The 21,230-nt window shown below is 42.7% G+C and overlaps 1 protein-coding gene across 4 annotated transcripts in view; it reads right to left on the bottom strand.

The window, feature by feature from the left end:
• pla2g7 (phospholipase A2, group VII (platelet-activating factor acetylhydrolase, plasma)) overlaps nucleotides 1–21,230 on the bottom strand; it is a 64,452-nt gene that overhangs the window by 17,841 nt on the left and 25,381 nt on the right. For all 4 annotated transcript variants that reach the window (XM_080192201.1, XM_080192198.1, XM_080192197.1 and 1 more), the window contains one exon: nucleotides 9,565–9,633. In XM_080192201.1, coding sequence (XP_080048327.1) covers nucleotides 9,565–9,633 — 69 coding nt within the window. The remainder of the gene's footprint in view (nucleotides 1–9,564; nucleotides 9,634–21,230) is intronic.

The raw sequence follows: 21,230 nt of genomic DNA, 5'->3' as shown, positions 1-21,230 counted from the left end.
GCCCTCCAAGGTATCCTCCTGGTGATATGCTCCTTAACAAGTAGTGCAACTGCCCCATCCCTTTTACATCCCCCTCTATCCCACCTGAAACATCTGTATCTTGGAATGCTAAGTTGCCAATTACAGGTCTCTGTAATGGCAACAGCATCATAGTTTTTAGTACTAATCCAAACTCTAACTTCATCTACCTTATCTGTTACGCTTCTCGCATTGAAACAAATGCGCTTCAGTCCACCAGACCCTCTCTGATTAGTAATCTCACCCTACCTGCTGTTTCTCTGAGTCTTACTGGCTCTACTTTCTGGTTCCTCTTCAGTTAATTCATCTTTGCTTTGGTTCCCCCTTCCTCCCCTCCCCACCCCAAACTAGTTTAAATCCTCCTGTGTGACACTAGCAAACCTCCCGGCCAGAATATTTGTGCCCTTTCAGTTTAGATGCAACCCCATCCATCTTGTACAGGTCCCATCTGCCCCGGAAGAGACTCCAATGGTTCAGATATCTGAAACCCTCCCCCCTACACCAGCTGTTTAGCCACGTGTTGAGCTGCACTATCTTCCTACTCCTAGCCTCACTAGCACGTGGCACAGGGAGTAATCCTGGGATTGCAATCCTAGAAATCCTGCTTTTTAACTTTCTACCTAACTCCCTAAACTGCTGCTGCAGGACCTCATCACTCTTCCTGCCTATGCTGTTAGTAACAGTATGTACAACCTCTGGCTTTTATCCTCTCCATTCAAAATGCTTTCCGTCATTCAGAGACATCCTAGACCCTAGCACCAGGGAGGCAACATACCATCCTGGTGTCTCTTTCATGTCCACAGAAACGTCTAAGTGCACCCCTAACTATAGAGTCCCCTACAACTATTGCTCTCATCCTCTTTGTCCCTCCCTGCTAAACAGACCAACGTGCTGGAGATTCTCCCACTTGCCCACAATGACAGTGACATCAGCAGAAAGGCCATGGAAAATCCCTAACAATGGAATTTGTGTCTGCAACATAACTATTAAAAATCAATATTTATAGAAGCGATGGAAATGAACAGCAGCTGACACCAAACAGAAGGAAAAACATGGTATCGTCAGCACACAGCAAGGAGCAGAGAAACTGAGAAATCACAGCCAAGTGATTATTATTTATCTCATTAATCAAGAGCGTTATTTCCTTTAGGAACAAACAGGCATAGGAAGCTAAGTATACTAAAATAGATCTGAAGGATCAAATTTGTCTAAGTGGGTGAAACTGTCTTTAAACAAAGTTAATTTACACAAGTATCTGCTTGTGGGATATTTTGGACTTTGTCAATATTTTATATTTTTAAAACTGAGCAAAAAGCTGCAAACATTGGTGACTTTTTGAATACAAACTGCTTCCCTCCTCAAGAGAGAACAAAAGTGACATTCCAGGCTGATGTTGAAACTAATTCAAAAGGGTAATTTTAAAATTGAATGGGTCATTCAAACACGAAAGACAATGACTGTCTTGAACTCTAAAGATGCTGAACAACAACACAGAATGATTGGAATAAACAGACACATTAGCCTTTGTTTGAAACAAAAAGAACTCGGAACTTATGGCGGTCACATGATGAGAAAACTATTTTGTTTGTCTATTTTTAGACCAGAAGAAGCTGCTCTCAGACAGAGAGAATGCCAATGAAAGCCATTGAACCAGCTGCAACCCATCCAGGCAACCACATCAATAAACAGCTACACCTCGAGAGTAGGAAAAAGACTCCTCCAAATCTGTGCCAACTTTTGAGTTTACCTAAGAAATAACAACCTGTTGGATACTGGACGATAGGAAGCTTTGCAACTCACTGAGAATCCTTTGTTTTGCCAGACAGACAACAATAAAGCACCAGCTCCATCTGAGAAACTACAGGCCTGTCATGAAAGAGACTGAGATGATTATAACTTGCAACCATATTGTTTTACTATCATTTGCATCTAACCTTCCTGCGTATGAGACAGTTGAGTGAGGTATCATATTTAAAATCCAGCCAAGTGTGGGATAAAAAACGACCCTCTCTATTTTTAAAATGAGAAAACTTGCTGCCCAAACTATTTAATTGGAATTCTCACTGAGGTAAGAATTACACAAATGTACTACTCATGGCCAGTTAAATGAAACACAAATTCTGCCTGTGAGAATACATAAATCAGTAATTAGTAATTAATTTCAAATCAAACTATTGCATCAGCTGATTAATACAAGGAGTGGAACTTTCCTCAAAAAAGTGGCAAAGTGTCAGGTTCAGACTAAAAACCATGTGTTTCTCCCCAGAGGAACAGACAGTTTTTCTCTCCAGATCTTCCCACACTTTGCCATTTTAAAGCCAGAAGCATGTTTTGCACTGTCATTGTTAGGAGCTGGGCCTAAAGACGTCAGCAAACCCAGCTCCAGAGAGATCAGAGTGCTCTTTCTTTAAAATCAACGTTAAAGACCCCAATATCTCTAATCATCAGCATCAGGCCTCTTACTCTCCATTCATCGGATGCTCCATCGCCTCCCCCTCACACATGAAGTGAATCCTGGATCACCTACAGGCCCCACCCCTGTAGGTCCCAACCCTGACAGTATCAACCAGGTTGGCACTGCCAGGGTGCCACTGTCATGTCCCTGATTACCCGGGGGTTACACTGGCCTCCGATTCCTCGTCAATGTAATCACTCTTAGTCTCCATTTTTGAAGACCAGTAGTGATTCCTGCCAGCGTTATGTTCCCACATGCTGGTGTGATGTACGATGTTCTCAGAAGAAATAGCATTAAGACTGTTTTAAATATTTAATTATATTTAAATGAATGGTAATCAGGTTTACACCCAGCAAGGGCATGAACAAATTATGTTGCCGGCATGGGATGGGGAAGATCTCATTTTGAGATCTGCTCAGCGTAAATCCCATCATGTCCCTCTTGCGAACGTTTCCAGCCACAAAGGGATTTATGCCCATGTCAAATGGGGCAGAAAAATCACCTCATATGATTCTATCAGTTGTGGTCATTAATCATTGCTAATAAATAAATAAGAGATAGATTAGAAGTGACAGCAAACACAATGTTTCCCTTGAGTGACTCCAGCTTGGAAACTGCAGTGAAAGTTAGAGATACTCCAACTTATTAAGAGTGAAAGAATTTCACTCTTTAGAGGAAAGCACTGGTGCAGGGGTTGGGGGGAGGTGTGGGGGGGGAAGAAATGGGTCTGTCAGTCAACAGGATTGGAAGCCAAGGGGGATATAGCAAAGGAGGTCCTGTATGTGTGGATCCCATCTAACAAGTACAGTACAGGATAAAAGGAGGATGCAACTGGCACCAGAGCAGGAGCCGGTCCAAAGGAGGATGATGCAGAAAATAATGGTTGTAATCATTGGGAATTTTACAATTGGAGAGACAGATATTATTTTCTGCAGATGTGACCAAGAGTCAAGAAGAGTTTGTTTTCTATTTGTTGCAAGAGCGAAGGATATTTTTAAGTTTATTTATTACTGCCACGAGTAGGCTTACATTAACACGGCAATGAAGTTACTGTGAAAACCCCTTAGTCGTCACTCCGGATAGACTGAGGGATAATTTAGCATGGCCAATGCACCTAATCAGCATATCTTTCAGATTGTGGAAGGAAAGCGGGGACACGGAGGAAATCCACGCAGACGTAGGGAGAACGTGCAGATTCTGCACAGACAGTGACCCCAGCAGGAATTGAACCCAGGTCTCTGGCACCATGAGAAAGCTGTGCTAACCACTGTGCCACCTTGCTGGCCAATATATCTTGCAGCAAGTGGAGAGGGTTCTGGAAAGACCCATTTGTCAAGACCCACGTCAGACGCAGGAGAGAAAAGGGAGGATGACTTGCTAAAGAAATAGTGGAAGTTGGGATTTAATTTTTTAAAAAAAAACCCTGCGAATGGTAATCTTGGGATTGCTAATGAGCCATATGCTAATGGCATGGGACAAATAAGACCAGAAAGCTAAATGCATTGCTGATAGATTGATATGCTAAGGAGGGATTTCATTTCATGAGATAATGGCACCAGTGATGGGTCAGCACTGAAATGGGAAGAGCTCCACCTGAACCAGAAAAGTAACCACTGGCCCAGCAGCAATGTAGATAGGATTGTAGCTAGGAATTTACATATTAGCAAGTCCAGAGTAGAGTTGGGAAGCAGGTGGCAGGATCTAGGGAAATTAACATAGACCCAATGATAAAAGAAATTTAGGGTAGAATTTACCAAAGAAATGGCAAAGTCCCAGTTCCAACTGAAAGCTAGCTTGTTTCTTCCCATAAACACAGCTAGGTTGTCAATCCAGATCTTCTGACACTGTCAAAAAAAAAGCAGGGGGTGGGTATGTTTTGTGCGGTGGAGCCTGATAGAACTGGCATTTTTAAAGCTGACCTGATATCAAACTAAAATTAAAGGGCAGCCCCCCCTCCCCCATCACAATTCAAACAGTGGCGTCGTTCATGCCTCACTATTGGCCTGCTTTCAAGAAAGATGTTTCATGCAATAAATGTTGATTACATTAGCCAAAAAATTTAACAAGAGGTTAATATTTACAAATCTGTCTGCTTGATCTTTTGTCCATAAATGGATTAACTGATCAGCGATGGGTCAGCATTACAGTTGGCCATAATTTTACTTTAGGATTACACAGACTGCAAAACAAAGCTATTAAATTGCTAATGCCAAGAATCAGATACATTCTGTGCCTTCGGATCTAGAAAACCTCTAAGAAACAGACATAGAAAATAGGCAGTTACTGCAAAGTGCTACACATTCCAGGCAGAGGATCGACACAGTTTTAACTATAGTGTTCAAACTCACCAGTTTCAAATTGATGACTTTGCAATTCTCCAGTTGCCTATATCGACTTGCCATTCATTATTCCAGTACTAACAGCGTATACAAGACAACTAGCTTAGGCACTGTGGAGATTTAATGCCCTTTTCTCATTAGCTTAGCAGTGACCCGTGAAATTTGACCTGTCCTTTGGTCTGTCCCCTTAACAAGAGAATACATCAGCATCAGCATCAGCAAAATATTCCAGCTGAGAGGCATGAATCTCGGAATTATTTATTTTTGACAAAATGCAAACGAGTTAAAAAGTAAGAATCTTGAACCCACTTTGCCAATAAACTACTGAAGTTATTCATTTTCACACTTGGAATTCAATAATAATGTCTGCTCAGAGCTAGGCCGGGATTTTCGGCTCCCACTAATGTGGATGGTATCAGTGATGGGAACAGAAAATATCGTGAAAAGGCTAAAGTTGCAGCCTGAATATTTTGCTCATGCTGAGGTATGGCGTGGCAGGGCCCTGAGAAACAGGAGACAGAACTCAAGTACATTGTTTGATGAATGATGCAGTGCTGGATCTCACTTGGTTTATTACCATAGGAACAGTCGACATTCTCCCGGTTTACTGAATGGCTCTTTCCTCAAAGTTCATGGGGACCTTGAGATCTGGCATCCCTCCATCTGTGTTGGATCTCTCCCTTGTATTGTGAGCCAGTTTCTCCTGAGAACAGATGGAGAGAATGTAGGTAGGACACGTGCTTGGGCAGATGATAAGGATGTCTGGCAAGTGCCAATGGTGAGTGTGACTGGCAAGGTGATGAGGACAAACTGGCAGGAGAGGTGAATGTGTGTGCCTGAGGCAGCAAGTGCCTAGCTGGCAATGAGTGAGATCAACATGGATGTGAAATGGGTGTGTAAGTTGAAGAGTGGCATACCATCGCAGAAGGAAGATCATTCATCCTGATTGCGGCATTGGATGGCTGTCCTCTTCTGCAGGCCATTCACACTCACAGTCACTGCCACTGCCACTACCTCCCTTGCTAGCTGATTTTCTTCCCAAGCATGAGTAAAAAAGGCCCCTACTCCATTGAGCAATTCAGGAGGCAGATTACTTGGCAGACCATCACTTTCCAGCAACCTACTGTGTGCTGTGGTGGCCTTTAAACGTGGCGCCTCGATGATTGCAGCGCTGAGGTGATGATGGGGCAAGCAAATCAGAGGCCGCCCCACCAGCAATACGGTGTGCAACCCATGGCTGAACACTTTTGGCACTAAATGCCGCACTATACAGGGGGTGAGGGTGGCAGCTGGAAGCTGCCATCAGTATTGGTGGACTCAACGCTGCTTTTCTTGCCTGCCATTGGCCTTTGCCAATTTCCGGGGAAATCTCTAGTCTATGAAATGAAGATTACAAACTATTATTTCGGATTTTTATGGCACTCTTCCATATTTGGCAACTTATTATCTTACAAGAAAATTGCTGGCTACAAACAGGTATTCTTGTTGAAAATGGTTCAGCTTCAGTGAAGAAACTTTCAGTAAACTTTGTTTGGTGAGGAAGAGACAGAGCAGTGTCATTTAGTATTGATCACTTCACGTACAAGTGTCATAATTACATTTGAACAGAAATTCCCTTCCAACAATTGAAGTAGTTCCTCCAAACTCTGGAGGATTAGTGCTATGTTGAAAGATTGCTGATGCTGGAAGGTCATGGGTATCTATTCTAGGAAGAATCTCTGACACGCCAAAAACAGTGGAGCTGGGCAACAACATTGCTCAATGGCTGCAGAGACTAAATGAATGTAAATCAGTCTGACCTAATTCATTGGCCAGCATCTGTCAAATGTCTACATGAAAAATTAATAAGTTATCCCAATATCTATAGGATTAAAAATAAATATTGCCTGGAGGAGAATCTAATAACATATAGCGCGTTTTTTTCAGAAATGGAAAACTTCTGTGACATGACAGAATCCACCTCAAAACAAAACCACATCAACATAGTCATTGAAATATCACTGGTAAATAATTTGTCCCCAGTGGGATTGAGGAAATATTTGACTACTTGCGAAGATTGAATAAATGAGGAAAATTGGTTATTAGTGGGTTTTTGGACACAGCTGTCTCCTTTGGTAAATATTCATAATTTAGACTCCAGATTTCCCCTTCATACAGCAAACACTAACTATATCTGCAAACAGACACAACATTCCTTCAGCTGTCTACACATAATATATAATAGAACAATGTTATTTTGTAATATTCTCAGATATTTACTGAAAAATTCTCTTGCACAGCTTTTTCTTTGAAACTATTTAAGTCTCATCTCTGAGTTTCTGCCTGACCATATTGCTCTGGTCAAAATAGTGACACCCTGGGTGACTGTGGCTAACTATTTCTCAACATACTTGATCACTACATGTAATCATTCAATCCATCCTGCTCCTTACAATCCACCTCTCTGTTACTTCTCCTATTTCCACTCATAACTGCATCATAGACATTAATTTTTTGTAATGGCTTCTCCTCCTGTGTCTGTTTGAGCACCTCCTGCATTTCACAGGGCTGCAATTTTGCCTCAGCCAGACAATAAACTCTGATGAGATGTCATTTCCCTTAGCTAAATCTTAGAAAAACTGACGGCATTTTGTTTGGCTCCCATCAGCAACCATATGCCTTTGGTTTTGACCATCAAATTCCCTGGCCTCCATCGCAGACCAAGCTCTATTCAATGATCTCCTTGTTGAATGAAACCAAATCGCCTATTTCCCAACCCTTCAAATTTAAAATGATCATCCACAACTATAAATCATGTCTCACTCCTCCCTATCACTTTAACTTCCTTCAGCCTCAGCCCAGCTCAACAAAATACTCATTCTTCTGACTAACATCTTGTGAATACCCTCTCTCTCTTTGCCCTACATTTGATGACCACATCTTCATATATCTAGGCTATACCATCTGGTAGTCCTTCCCTGAACCCAAACACCTCTCTATTCTCCCTAAATACACTTCTCTGATGAACCTTTTGGTGATCCTTCAAAGCATTTCAAAATACATTTTGTCTGATTGTACCTCTGGCAGATGCTGTATAAATGCAAACTACTGTACTAAAATGATTCCTGTACTTGTCCCAGTGAATTGAGTTAAATATGTCCCTCCTTACATTTAAACTCCTTCATGACTCTACCACACTTTAATCCCTGACCATCCAAGCATGCGATTCCCACGTTACTTCAACAGAGGTTTACTATTCTTTCTTTGCCCCATATGCTTAAGAAAATAAGAACCAAATCTTTTGAATCCTGATAGGTAAAAAGGAACAATAAAGGCTGGAGCCATGAGACAAGTGCCTTTGTTGCACTGCAGGAGGGTCACCTGGAACAGGAGTTTTTCCTCCAGGCCGAGTAGAGTCTGGCTGTGCATTAGCTACAATGTGGATGTGCCGGCGTTGGACTGGGGTAAACACAGTAAAAAGTCTGACAACACCAGGTTTTAGTCCAACCGATTTATTTGGTAGTAAACGCACAAGCTTTCGAGGTTTCCCTCTTCGTCAGGTGAATGGAGAGTTCTGGCCTCAGACAGAGCATATAAAGCACAGACAGTTTAGAGATTACTGATTAGAATGCGAATCTTTACACCTAACCTGCTGTTCAAGTCCTAAAGTGGCTGACAATGTGTGTGGAAGGAGCTTCGGGTAAGCGTTCTCCAAGGCGGCCTTCACAACACACGACAGCACAGAGTCGCTGAGCAGAGACTGATAGCCAAGTTCCACACACGAGGACGGTCTCAACAGGGATCTTGGGTTCATGTCACACTATCTGTAACCCCCGTGACTTGCCTGGGTTTGCAAAACCTCACTTACTGTGCTGTCTGGAGACAATACACTCTCTTTAACCTGTGATCAGTGCTCCTTCCACACACATTGTCAGCCACTTTAGGACTTGAACAGCAGGTTAGGTGTAAAGATTCGCATTCTAATCAGTAATCTCTAAACTGTCTGTGCTTTATATGCTCTGTCTGAGGCCAGAACTCTCCATTCACCTGACGAAGAGGGAAACCTCAAAAGCTTGTGCGTTTACTATCAAATAATCAGTTGGACTAAAACCTGGTGTTGTCAGACTTCTTACTGTGCATTAGCTAACAGATCCCCATAGAAATGGGGAAGAAAAGACGCCAATGAGAGTGGAAAGGTGGGACCAACACACAAATAAAGGGATGAAGCAGAATTTGCTCTACAATAGGGAGCTAATGACTGGAGGAGGTGAGAAACTAGGTGGAAATGCAAGAGAGAGTGGAAAGGATACTCTTCACTTTCCTGGCAGAGTGCAGCTTCAGCAACACTCAAAAAGTCTGATGTCATGCAGGGCAAAGCAGCCTGTTTGCGGATGGGATGCCAATCAATGAACACCAACTCCCTCCACCACTGGTGCTTAATGGCAACAGTGTGTAACATCAGACTGTACCATTTGACAGCACTGTCCAAACCCAGCACCTACTTTGTTTTACATTATTAAGTGGTGTTCCAGCTACAAATCCTGGCAAACTCCTTACATATGCTGGTAAGCAAGCTGGACCATTAATTACTGCTGGGATTTGAATTCATTCGTGCCAAGTTACCTAGTGAACTGAACAAAAATCCTCTGGCTGAACATTCTATGCTTTCTTGCTTTTCCCAACAATATTTCTAAGTCTGCAGTTAAGATGCATAATTCAGATGCAATTTGCTCAAAGATTTTGTTGAGTAGGATTTCAAGTTTGATTTCTCACCTGTGTTCTACAGCAGCGACGACAAATCCCTGTGAAGCCATTTCAACGCATATTGCCGAATACAAAGTCCTACAAAAGGAAAGAAATGCCGCTTAATTTCTAGGTGAAACATGAAGAATTTAACAAGTGGTATACCTGTTCTTCTGAGGAGTTTCCGCTCTGTGTAAACACTGGGTCCAATGTTGTGAGGTCTGACCAAATGGGAGGCAATTGGACTTCAGCATCGTTAACAATGGGAGGGCTGCTTTTGACAATAATGTTTGGCACAAAATAGGCAACCAAAAGGTATTTAAACCTTGTCATGCTTCAAGGAGCACCACAAAATACTGCACTTTTTAATGAATTATTTTGAAGTAGTGTCATTGTTGTTCATTCAACATCATCAATTCATCCATCCCATGGTTACAAAATCAAATTACAATTTTTGGTCACTTCCATATTCCTCCTGATTTACAAAAGCAGGTTTTCTTTTGCAAAATCCAGAATTTTCCACAATCAGGTTATACATACCTCCTTTTGCTGGAATGTGCTTGATCAGATGACTGGCTGCTAAAATAAGTCTCTTGATATTATCTACCAATCTATAATGGCTCATCATCCTTGAAGATGGAATAGTGTGATCAAATATTACTCTCTAATGCTGAATACAAGACAAACATCTGCTCACACAGAGCAATAATCTCAGTCAAGTAAATATGGAGAGGCACATCAGTAGAAAGGATAAACCGTAAAATGAAATGGTCTAGTCATTGTGGTCTGCACGTGCACACTTCTATTAGCCAGTTGTGTAGTGACATTACCAAAGTTCTAGTAGCAGGTCTCTAATTTTAGCTGCAGAATACAAGTGAAAAAGACTGGGTAAAAGACAGGGACAGGGGAAATATGAAGAGTTTCCTCACAAAAGCTGACAAATCGTCCTTCTGCATTCTTGCAGAATTCTTTATTTGTTCCTAACAATTTTGTTGCCAACAGATGTAGCAGTGAAGTCCCAGATTTGCTGAACTCACATCAGCTGAAGTCACCTAGGGTAGCAGTAGAAGGTGCGACAACTGACCACAGTGCAATAGGCTAATGTATCATTAAAAAAAATAGGATTAGGCCATCTGGCCCTTCAAGCCTGCTCCACCATTCAGTATAATCATGGCTGATTCTCTATCTCAGTAATGTATTCCCACTCTCTCTCCCCACAGTCCTTAATGCCTTGAGAGTTTGGAAATCTATTTCCTTCTTAAATATATTCAGTGACCTGGTCTCCACAGCTTTCTGTGGCAGAGAATTCCACAGGTTCACCACCCTCTGAATGAAGTTGTTTCTCCTCATCTTAATCTAAAATGGTCTACCCCATATCCTGAAACTGACACCTCATTCTAAACTCCCCAGGCAAGAGGAAACATCACCACTGATCCACACTATCCAGCCCTGACAGAATTTCATATGTTTCAATAAGATAGCCTCTCATTCTCTTGAACTTCAGTGAATACAGGCCTAGTCAACCCAATCCCTCATCAAATGACAATCCTACCATCCCAAGAATCAGTCTGGTGTACCTTCACTACATTCTATGGCAAGTATATGCTTTCTTAGATAAGGAGAGCAAAACCGTACACAATAATCCAGGTGTGGTCTCATCAAGGCCCTGTAAAACTGCAGGAAGACATTCTTGCTCCATTACTCAAGCCCTCTTGCAATGAAGGCTAACAAAGCATTTGCCTTCTTAACTGCTTGCTGTACCTGCATGCTTACTTTTTTGTGACTGGTGTACTAGGACACCCCCAGGTCCCTCTGTACATCAATATTTAGGTAATACCGTCATTGTGTTTTTCCATCTGAAGTGGATAACTTAACACTTATCCTTGTTATACTGCAGTTGCCATATATTCGCCCACTCATTCAACTTCTCTAAATCACCTTAAAATTGTTAACAGCCTCTTCACCACTCACATTCCAACCAAGTTTTGTGACAACAGCAAAATTTGAAAATATTGCATTTGGTTCCCTCATCCAAATTATTGACGTATATGGTGAATAACTGGGCCCTAAGCACTGATCACTGCCGGGACCCCACTAGTCACTACCTGCCAGTGTAAAAATTATCTATTTATTCCTACTCTGTTTCTTGTCAGCAAACTAATTCTCAGTCCATGTCAATATATTACCCCAATCCTATATGCTTTAAAATTCGCACTAACCTCTTAGGTGGGACATCATCAAAAGCTTGCTGAAAATCCAGATGTACCACACCCACTGGTTCTTACTTATTTATTTTGCTAGTGACATCCACAAAAATCTCGGCGTGTTTGTCAAACATGGTTTCTCTTTCATAAAGCCATGTTGATTTTGAGTCTAATCTAGTTTATATTTTCTAAGTGTTCTGCTATCATGTCCTTTATAATAGACAAGCATTTTCCCTACCTCTTTCCTACATACTGATGTTAAGCTAACTGGTCAGTGGTTCCCTGTTTTCTCTCTCCCTCATTCTTTTTAAAAAAGTGGGATTGCATTTGCCATCCTTTAATGGGCCAGAACTGTTCCAGATATACAGAGTTTTAGGAGTTGACAACTGATGCATCCAGTACTTTAACCTCCTTTAGTACCCTTGGGGTACAGATCATCAAGCCCTAAGGTGTAGAAAGATCAGTCAGAGCTCTCTCACCTTACTGCTATTCAATGACACATATTCAAATTCTTTGGCATGAATCTCCACAATGGCTGAACTAGATTGGATTTCCAGGTTAAACAGTTGAAAGTCAAAAACATATGACTGTTTTTATATCAATGAAAACCACAACAGGGAAGTTTACTTTTGATAATTATTTAGGATTAGTTTATAGCTTATTTATTGGCATTAGTCAAGTGATCAAAGTATGTCAACCCACTATGATTTTATGCTGAATTGTGAGACACTAGCTCATCACATTCAAACTTGACAAGGGGGAAAAACATATGGCCCATAAGGCAATGATACAAGACATCAAAATTGAACAATTACTGGCGTGGAATCATCCATCTCCCTAGCAATTGAAATTATCAGTTGCAAGGACTATTGTACAAAGAAAAACAAGTGCTTAAATATTCAGCCTTGTGCATTAAATTAGTGCAATTTAACTTGTGATGTTTAAAAGCAGTCACTTTATTTCACAATATGTAACAACCTTTGATTTTGTAAGTTTAGAATTCTGTAACACTACAGTTCTTTTAAACTTCAAAATGGATTAGTGGAATGTGTTGTGTTATACTTAACACACCAATTACTTTCAAGCATTGATTTCATATGTAATTTCCGTAACTTTGTAAGCTTAGTATTTTCAATTGACTTATATGACAGATACAACAAAAAGCACACTATTTTTAAAGTTACAAGGCAAATGCTCAGGGTGGACTAGGTAAACGCAAATCCACTCCTTGCTTGCTCCAAAAAGCAATTGAATTCAATTCAAGGTCCCCACAAGAGAGATAAACAAAATTGAAGCTGACAAATAAGGCATTGGACCCTATCTTGGGCTTAGTCAGGCACTTTGAGGGGTGGGGGAATGGGTGATGGGGTGGAGCTGGGAGACTCAAACGGAGGCCATTTTGAGGGTTGCGCCATGAGTCTCCGGCAGCCGGATTTGGGATGCAGTCAGCTCTGCGCCAGAAATGTAACCAGAATTTAACTATATTTTATATCTCAATAGTGGGCCCAGGACTGAAGTCTCTGGGCCCACTAGCCTCCCTCCCTCCTCTTCCCCCAAACCACCTCCCCCACCCTGCCACGGCTTGCCAGGGGTTTACTCCAGCAGGGTTTACTATAATTCCCCACTTGCAGGGAGCTGGCAGTCCAACCTCACTGGAGTGAAGGGGCGGGGGTGGCTATTAAGGCCCCCTAGAGGGTCAGGAGCCAGCAGTACCCTCTGGGTACTGTCACCTTGGTAATGCCAGCTTTGTCCCTTCAGCTGTGCCAGTGGGCCTAAGTGGCAATCGTAGGAACCACCTTGGCACTGCCCATCAGGCACCAGGCAATGCCAAGGGCTGGGGCCTACTGAGGGAGGAGGGGGGGGTGGGGAGTGTCAAGGCTGGTCTAGACACATCCGGGAGGCCAGTTATCAGGCCATGGGGGGTTGGGTTAGAGGGCCAGCTTTGCGGGTTGCAGTACTCACCAGCGAATCGATAGGCCAACAATGCAGGGTTATTGCACATGCACTGGTCTTGGCACTGACAGACTGGTGCATGCACAGTGGCCCACTCAGCACTATGCTGTTAGGCTCTCCAGCAAAAATAGGCCCCGCCGCCTGCTTTTTTGTGTAGATCACGTATGTGCACTCTGCAGTGCAGAGTGTGGGAAATTCATTTTGAAACTCCCACTGAAACAACCAACAGGATTTACTCTAGTTTTTACACAAAAGACTGAAACACACTATGGCAAAACAATGAAGTCCTGCAGGACATACTGATACTAATAGATCAATTAGACATCTGGACAGATGAATCTTCCCAAACTTCACATGCTGCCTTATCTCAAACAAAAGCAGACATTCAAACCATTCCATCCTATATTCTACACATAACACAATCTGCACTTTTATCATCTTCTTTATTAGTTTTCAGATTATAAGCAACCTTACCACTCTATCCTTTGTTTTAAAAGGAAAGTTACTCATTCCAAATAACCAGAGATACATAACATCACCCAAAATGACCTCTAGAAAGTCACTGATAGGCCTGATGTAATACCAATTAAATGAAGTCTCAGACAATGAACTCAAGATATCAATCATGAGGGAATTACAACATATTTCCCCTATCTGAAACACATGGGTAAGGATGATATCATGAAACACCTTAACAAGAAGTGTGTAAAGTAACAAACTATGTTTAATGATGAGGGAGGGCCCACAAGTAATTGACATCTTAAGAGGACCAATTAGGGGGCAATGGGAAATGACATCATTTGATGACCATCATTCTCAAGAAACCAATTAGAAAGGTTCCAATGGATTGGAAAAATGCTAATGTAATACCTTTATTCAAAAAGAGAGGGAGACAAAATGTGGGAAACTGCAGGCCAGTTAGTTTAACATCTGTTACTGGGGAGATGTTAGAATCAATTATCAAGGAAGCAATATTAGGGCATTTGGAAAGTCAAAACGCTCCATCAGAGTCAGCATGAAAGACAAATCATGTCTGACTAATTTGCTAGAGTTCTTTGAAGATGTAAAAAGCAAAATGGATAATGGGGGTCCCGTAGATGTAGTATATCTGGACTTCTGGAAGGCATTTGATAAGTTGCCACACAAAAGGTTAATTCACAAGGTTAGATCACATAGGATTGAGGCAATTTAATAGTTTGGATAGATGACTGGCTGATGGACAGATGACAGTCAGGATAAAATTTTTTTTTCCTTAATGGCAAGAAGTAACTAGTGGGGCGCAACAGAGTTTGGTCCTTGGGCCCCAGCTATTAACAATCTATATTAATGACGTGGATATAGGGTTAGGAGGCTCTATAGCCCAATTTGCAAATGACACCAAAATAGGCAGTACAATAAGCTGCAATGAGGAAATAAGAGCCTTACAACTGGATATGGATAGGTTAGGAGAATGGGCCAAAATGTGGCAGATGGAGTTTAACGTGGATAAGTGTGAGGTCATGAATTTTGATCGGAAAAAATGGGAAGGAGACTTATTATCTAAATGGGGACAGACTTGCGGGGTATTCCGGAGCAGTGGGATCTTAGTATTCTCATTCACGAGTCAGAGAAAACTAGCATGCAGGTACAACGGACAATAAAGACAGTGAGTGGAATGTTGGCATTTGTGGCTAAAGGAATAGAATATAAAAAGGTAAGGTAATATGAAGGTTGCTGCAACTATATAAGGCATTGGTGAGACAGCACATGGAGTATTGCGCACAGTTTTGCTCCCCTTATCGAAGAAAGATGTTGTGGTATTGGAGGCAGTTCAGAGGAGGTTCAACAGATTGATTCCAGAAATAAGGGGTTTGTCGTATGAAGAGAAGTTGAATGGTTTAAGCCCATAGTCTCTGGAATTCAGAAGAATGACGGGTGGTCAAATTGAGGTACACCAGTGATAAAAGATATGGATAAAGTAAAGTTGGTGCAAATCCATGTCTGACTAATTTGCTAGAGTTCTTTGAAGATGTAAAAAGCAAAATGGATAATGGGGGTCCTGTAGATGTAGTATATCTGGACTTCTGGAAGGCATTTGATAAGTTGCCACACAAAAGGTTAATTCACAAGGTTAGATCACATAGGATTGAGGCAATTTAATAGTTTGGATAGATGACTGGCTGATGGACAGATGACAGACAGTCAGGATAAAATTTTTTTTTCCTTAATGGCAAGAAGTAACTAGTGGGGCGCAACAGAGTTTGGTCCTTGGGCCCCAGCTATTAACAATCTATATTAATGACGTGGATATAGGGTTAGGAGGCTCTATAGCCTCTTGGATCTTGTGCTATGTAATGAGGCGGGTAGAATTAGGGACCTTGTGGTGAAGGATCCTCTTGGGGAGAGTGATCATTGTATGGTGGAGTTTCTGGTGCAGATGGAGGAGGAGAAAGTGGGTTCCCGGACACGCGTCCTTTGTTTGAATAGAGGGGAGTACGGCAGGATGAGAGAAGAATTGGCGAATGTGGACTGGGGGAGCGCGTTGGAGGGAGGGTCTGTTGAGGAGCAGTGGAGGATCTTTAAGGAGATCTTTCTTGGTGCTCAGCGTAAATTTATTCCGATGGTCAAAAAGGACTGTAGGAGGAGAGGTAATAAGCCGTGGATAACGAAGGAGGTGAAGGAAAGTGTTAAACTAAAAGCGGAGGAATTTAGAGTAGCTAAGAGTAGTGGGCGAGAAGAGGATTGGGAGAGGTTTAAATGTCAACAAAGATTGAGAAAGAAGTTGATAAAGAAGGGTAGGAGAAACTATGAAGCTGGGCTAGCGCTTAATATAAAAAAGGATAGCAAGAGTTTTTATAAATATATAAAAAGGAAGAGGCTGGCTAGGGTGAATGTTGGTCCTTTAGAGGATGAGAAAGGGGACCTAGTGGTAGGGGATGGGGATATGGCTAAGGTATTGAATAACTTTTTTGTTTCTGTCTTCACGGAGGAGGGCGTGAATAACTTGCCGGGTGTTAGCGATAGAAAGGTGGTAGGACTGGAGGGTCTTAATGACATTACTGTTACCAGAGAGGCGGTGCTCGACAGACTGGAGGGGCTGATTGTGGACAAGTCCCCAGGACCGGATGGAATGCATCCGAGGGTTCTGAAAGAAATGGCGGAGGTGATAGTGGATGCCTTGGTGGTTATTTTCCAAATGTCGCTGGATTCCGGGGAAGTGCCGGATGATTGGAAAACGGCTAATGTTACGCCGTTGTTTAAGAAGGGTACCAGGCAAAAGGCGGGGAATTATAGGCCGGTTAGTTTAACGTCTGTGGTAGGTAAAATGTTAGAATCTGTCATTAAGGAGGAAATTGCGAGGCATCTTGAAGGGAATTGCTTGATAGAGCAGACGCAGCACGGTTTCATTAAAGGGAAGTCGTGTCTGACAAATTTACTGGAGTTCTATGAGGATGTGTCTAGGGCGGTGGATAGAGGAGAGCCGGTGGATGTGGTCTTTCTAGATTTTCAGAAGGCGTTTGACAAAGTGCCTCACAAGAGGTTATTGCAGAAGGTCGAGGGACATGGAGTTGGGGGTAGGGTGTTAGCGTGGATAGAGGATTGGTTGTCAAATAGGAGGCAGAGAGTGGGGATCAACGGGTGCTATTCGGATTGACGGATGGTGACTAGTGGAGTGCCCCAGGGGTCGGTGCTGGGGCCTCAGCTTTTTACCATTTATATAGATGATCTGGAGGAGGGAACCGAGTGTAGAGTGTCGAAATTTGCTGATGACACCAAGATTGGGGGAACGGCAAATTGTGCGGAGGGTGTGGAGAGTCTGCAGAAGGATCTAGATAGGCTGGGCGAATGGGCCAGGAAATGGCAAATGGAATTTAATGTTGGCAAGTGTGAGGTGGTCCACTTTGGTAGGAAGAATGGTAGGAAGGACTATTACTTACGGGGCGAAAAACCGCAGCAGGCGACGGTGCAGAGGGACCTCGGGGTCCTTGTGCATGAGTCGCAAAAACCCAGCCTGCAGGTGCAGCAGGTGGTCAGGAAGGCGAATGGGATGCTGGCCTTCATAGCGAGGGGGATTGAATATAAAAGTAGGGAGGTCTTGCTGCAGCTGTATAGGGCATTGGTGAGGCCGCAGCTGGAGTACTGTGTGCAGTTTTGGGCACCACACCTGCGCAAAGATATTTTGGCCTTGGAGGGAGTGCAGAGGAGGTTTACTAGGCTGATACCGGAGTTGAGGGGGTTGAGCTATGAGGAGAGGCTGAATAAACTGGGCTTGTACTCGTTAGAGTTTAGAAGAATGAGGGGAGATCTCATTGAGACGTATAAGATGATGAATGGGATGGATTGGATAGAGGTGGAAAGACTCTTCCCGCTCAAAAAAGACAGTAGGACTAGGGGGCACAGCCTCAAGATAAAAGGGGGGCGGTTTAGAACGGAGTTGAGGAGGAACTTCTTCACTCAAAGGGTGGTGAATCTCTGGAATTCTCTGCCCGTTGAAGTGGTGGAGGCTGCCTCGCTAAATATTTTTAAGACACGGGTTGATGGGTTTTTGATAGGAGAGGGGATTAAGGGTTATGGGGAGAGGGCGGGAATGTGGAACTGAGCAGCGACAGATCAGCCATGATCTTATTGAATGGCGGGGCAGGCTCGAAGGGCTGGATGGCCTACTCCTGCTCCTATTTCTTATGTTCTTATGTTCTTAAATGCTTTCTCTTGTGGGGCATTCTAGGATGAGGATAAGAAGTAGCAAATTTAAAACAGAGTTGAGGACAAACTACTTCTCCCAAAGTACGATGGATGCTGGGATGGTGAGTAAATTTAAAGGGGGAGTTAGATGGATCTTTAATTGGTAATGGGGTGAAGGGTTATGAGGGACAAGGCAGGAAAATGAGGATGAGGACCATGTCAGCCATGATTGAATGGTGGAACAGACTCAATGGGCTGAATGGCCTAATTCTGCTCCTATATCTTGTGAATGTATTCACACCTCGTGCAGCAAGAGGGTGTTGTCCATAGCAAAGTAGAAGTTAATGGGGGGAGTACAGAGACCGAGTATCAACCTGCACCCAAGGGCCATAATATACTAGTAAATCCTGCCCTATTTCTGTTTAGCATTAATTTACAACTTTAAAAATTTCCTGAGTTATTTCACCCAACAGTCTCCTGGTGTCTATATAGTTATGAACACAATTGAAGTTCAGATAGTACCTAGAATTTATGCCATTTGGCAAAGTACTGTTCCAACGTCATGGAATTGTGATATATCTTTAAAATGAGATCTTCAAAAGAAAAGAAGGGATGAATTAAAAAAAAGCACATTATTAAGAAAATAGTTAAACAAGTAGAATTTAATTGTTTTAGTTTTTAACATCTAGACTTAGAGGCTCTCATGTCCCAAGAACAGAAAAAGGATCATAAGAAAAGCTATTTATCCAATGAAAGCACGTCCCTCAAACAGTACAGCTCACTCCGCAAAGTATTCAACTGATTTGAATGCTCTTAAATGACAAGCATTTCCAATTTGTCTAACGTTTAGTTTTTGCAAATTTATATTTATTTCTTTTTGTTCCACCAGCCTGACTCTAAAATACTCAGTGCATGCTTCACTTCAATAATATCAGCATTTTTTAGACATAAAAGGGAATTTTACAGTCCCACTCATCGATGGGATTTTCCAGTCCTGCTGAAATCAATGGAATTTTGAACAACTTGCCACATTTTCCGTTCCCGCTTCCACCAGAACATGACTATATTCCATGCACGGAATTTAAACTTCTACATTCCCTACACAGGATTCAAAACTTATTATCTTTGGAGTCATTTGTGATGCTTTTCTTTTTATCCTTTTCAATTAATGTGTTCCCGGTTTGAAATGTGGCAATCAAATTTACACGAAAAGTTCTTTGAAAGCCTCAGCACAACTTTTGTTATTGCTACATACCACAATCTATTTGCTCATCTAATTACTTCTCCACAAGTCTTGACATAGAAGAGGTGACTTTTGTTTAAACTTGCAGGACCAAGTTGGTTTGGAAGCAGTTGGGAGGCTAAAGACACAGAAATTGACAATGTGTTGAGAAGCAGGTTAACTGTAGAGCATCATGTTGTGTACAAAAAAAAATCCCTTCAGGAGAGGCACGTGGTCAATTTACATAAGAACATAAGAAATAGGAGCAGGAGTAGGCCCTCTAGCCCTTCGAGCCTGCCCCGCCATTCAATAAGATTATGGCTGATCTGAAGTGGCTCAGTTCCATTTTCCCACCTTCTCCCCATAACCCCTAATCCCCTTGCCTACCAAAAACCTATCTACCCACACCTTAAATATATTTAGCGAGGTAGCCTCCACCACTTCAACGGGCAGAGAATTCCAGAGATTCACCACCCTTTGAGTGAAGAAGTTCCTCCTCAACTCTGTTCTAAACCGCCCCCCTTTATCTTGAGGCTGTGCCCTCTAGTCCTGCTGTCCTTTCTGAGCGGGAAGAACCTCTCCACCTCTACCCTATCCATCCCTTTCATCATCTTAAACGTCTCAATAAGATCCCCCCTCATCCTTCTAAACTCTAACGAGTACAAGCCCAGTCTATTCAGCCTCTCCTCATAGCTCAACCCCCTCAACTCCAGTATCAGCCTAGTAAACCTCCTCTGCACTCCCTCCAAGGCCAAAATATCCTTGCGCAAGTGCTGCGTCACCAGTGCCCTGCACAGTTGCAGCAAGACCTCCCTACTTTTATATTCAATCCCCCTCGCTATGAAGGCCAACATCCCATTCGCCTTCCTGACCACCTGCTGCACCTGTAGGCTGGGTTTTTGCGACTTATGCAGAAGGACCCCCAGGTCCCTCTGCACCATAGCATGCTGCAGCTTTTCGCCCTGTAAGTAGTAGTCCTTCCTACTATTATTCCTACCAAAGTGGATAACCTCACACTTGCCAACATTGTATTCCATCTGCCAGGTCCTCGCCCACTCGCTCAGCCTATCTAGATCCCTCTGCAGACTTTCTACACCCTCCGCACAATTTGCTGTTTCACTTACCTTTGTGTCATCAGCAAATTTCGACATCTTACACTCGGCTCCCTCCTCCAGATCATCTATATAAATGGTAAATAGCTGAGGCCCCAGCACTGATCCCTGGGGCACTCCACTAGTCACCAACCGCCAATCCGAATAGCACCCATTGACACCCACTGACACCCACTCTGTCTCCTATTTGACAGCCAATCCCCTATCCACGCTAACACCTTACCCCCAACTCCATGCCCTCTAACCTTCTGTAACAACCTTTTGTGCGGCACCTTATCAAACGCCTTCTGAAAAATCGAGAAACACCACATCCACCGGTTCCCCTCCATCCACCACACTAGACACATCCTCATAGAATTCCAATAAATTCGTCAGACACGACTTCCCCTTAACGAATCCGTGCTGCGTCTGCTCTATCAAACAATCCTTCTCAAGATGCCTCGCTATTTCCTCAAGCATTTTTCCTACAACAGACGTTAAACTAACCGCCCTATAACTCCCTGTCTTTTGCCTGCTACCCTTTTTAAACAGCAGCGTAACATT

Source organism: Carcharhinus amblyrhynchos, chromosome 7 (genome assembly GCF_965287045.1).
Source record: "Carcharhinus amblyrhynchos chromosome 7, sCarAmb.v2.hapA, whole genome shotgun sequence".
NCBI lineage: Eukaryota > Metazoa > Chordata > Chondrichthyes > Carcharhiniformes > Carcharhinidae > Carcharhinus > Carcharhinus amblyrhynchos.
The sequence above is the reverse complement of the archived record's forward strand: the minus strand, read 5'-3'. Positions and strand labels throughout refer to the sequence as shown.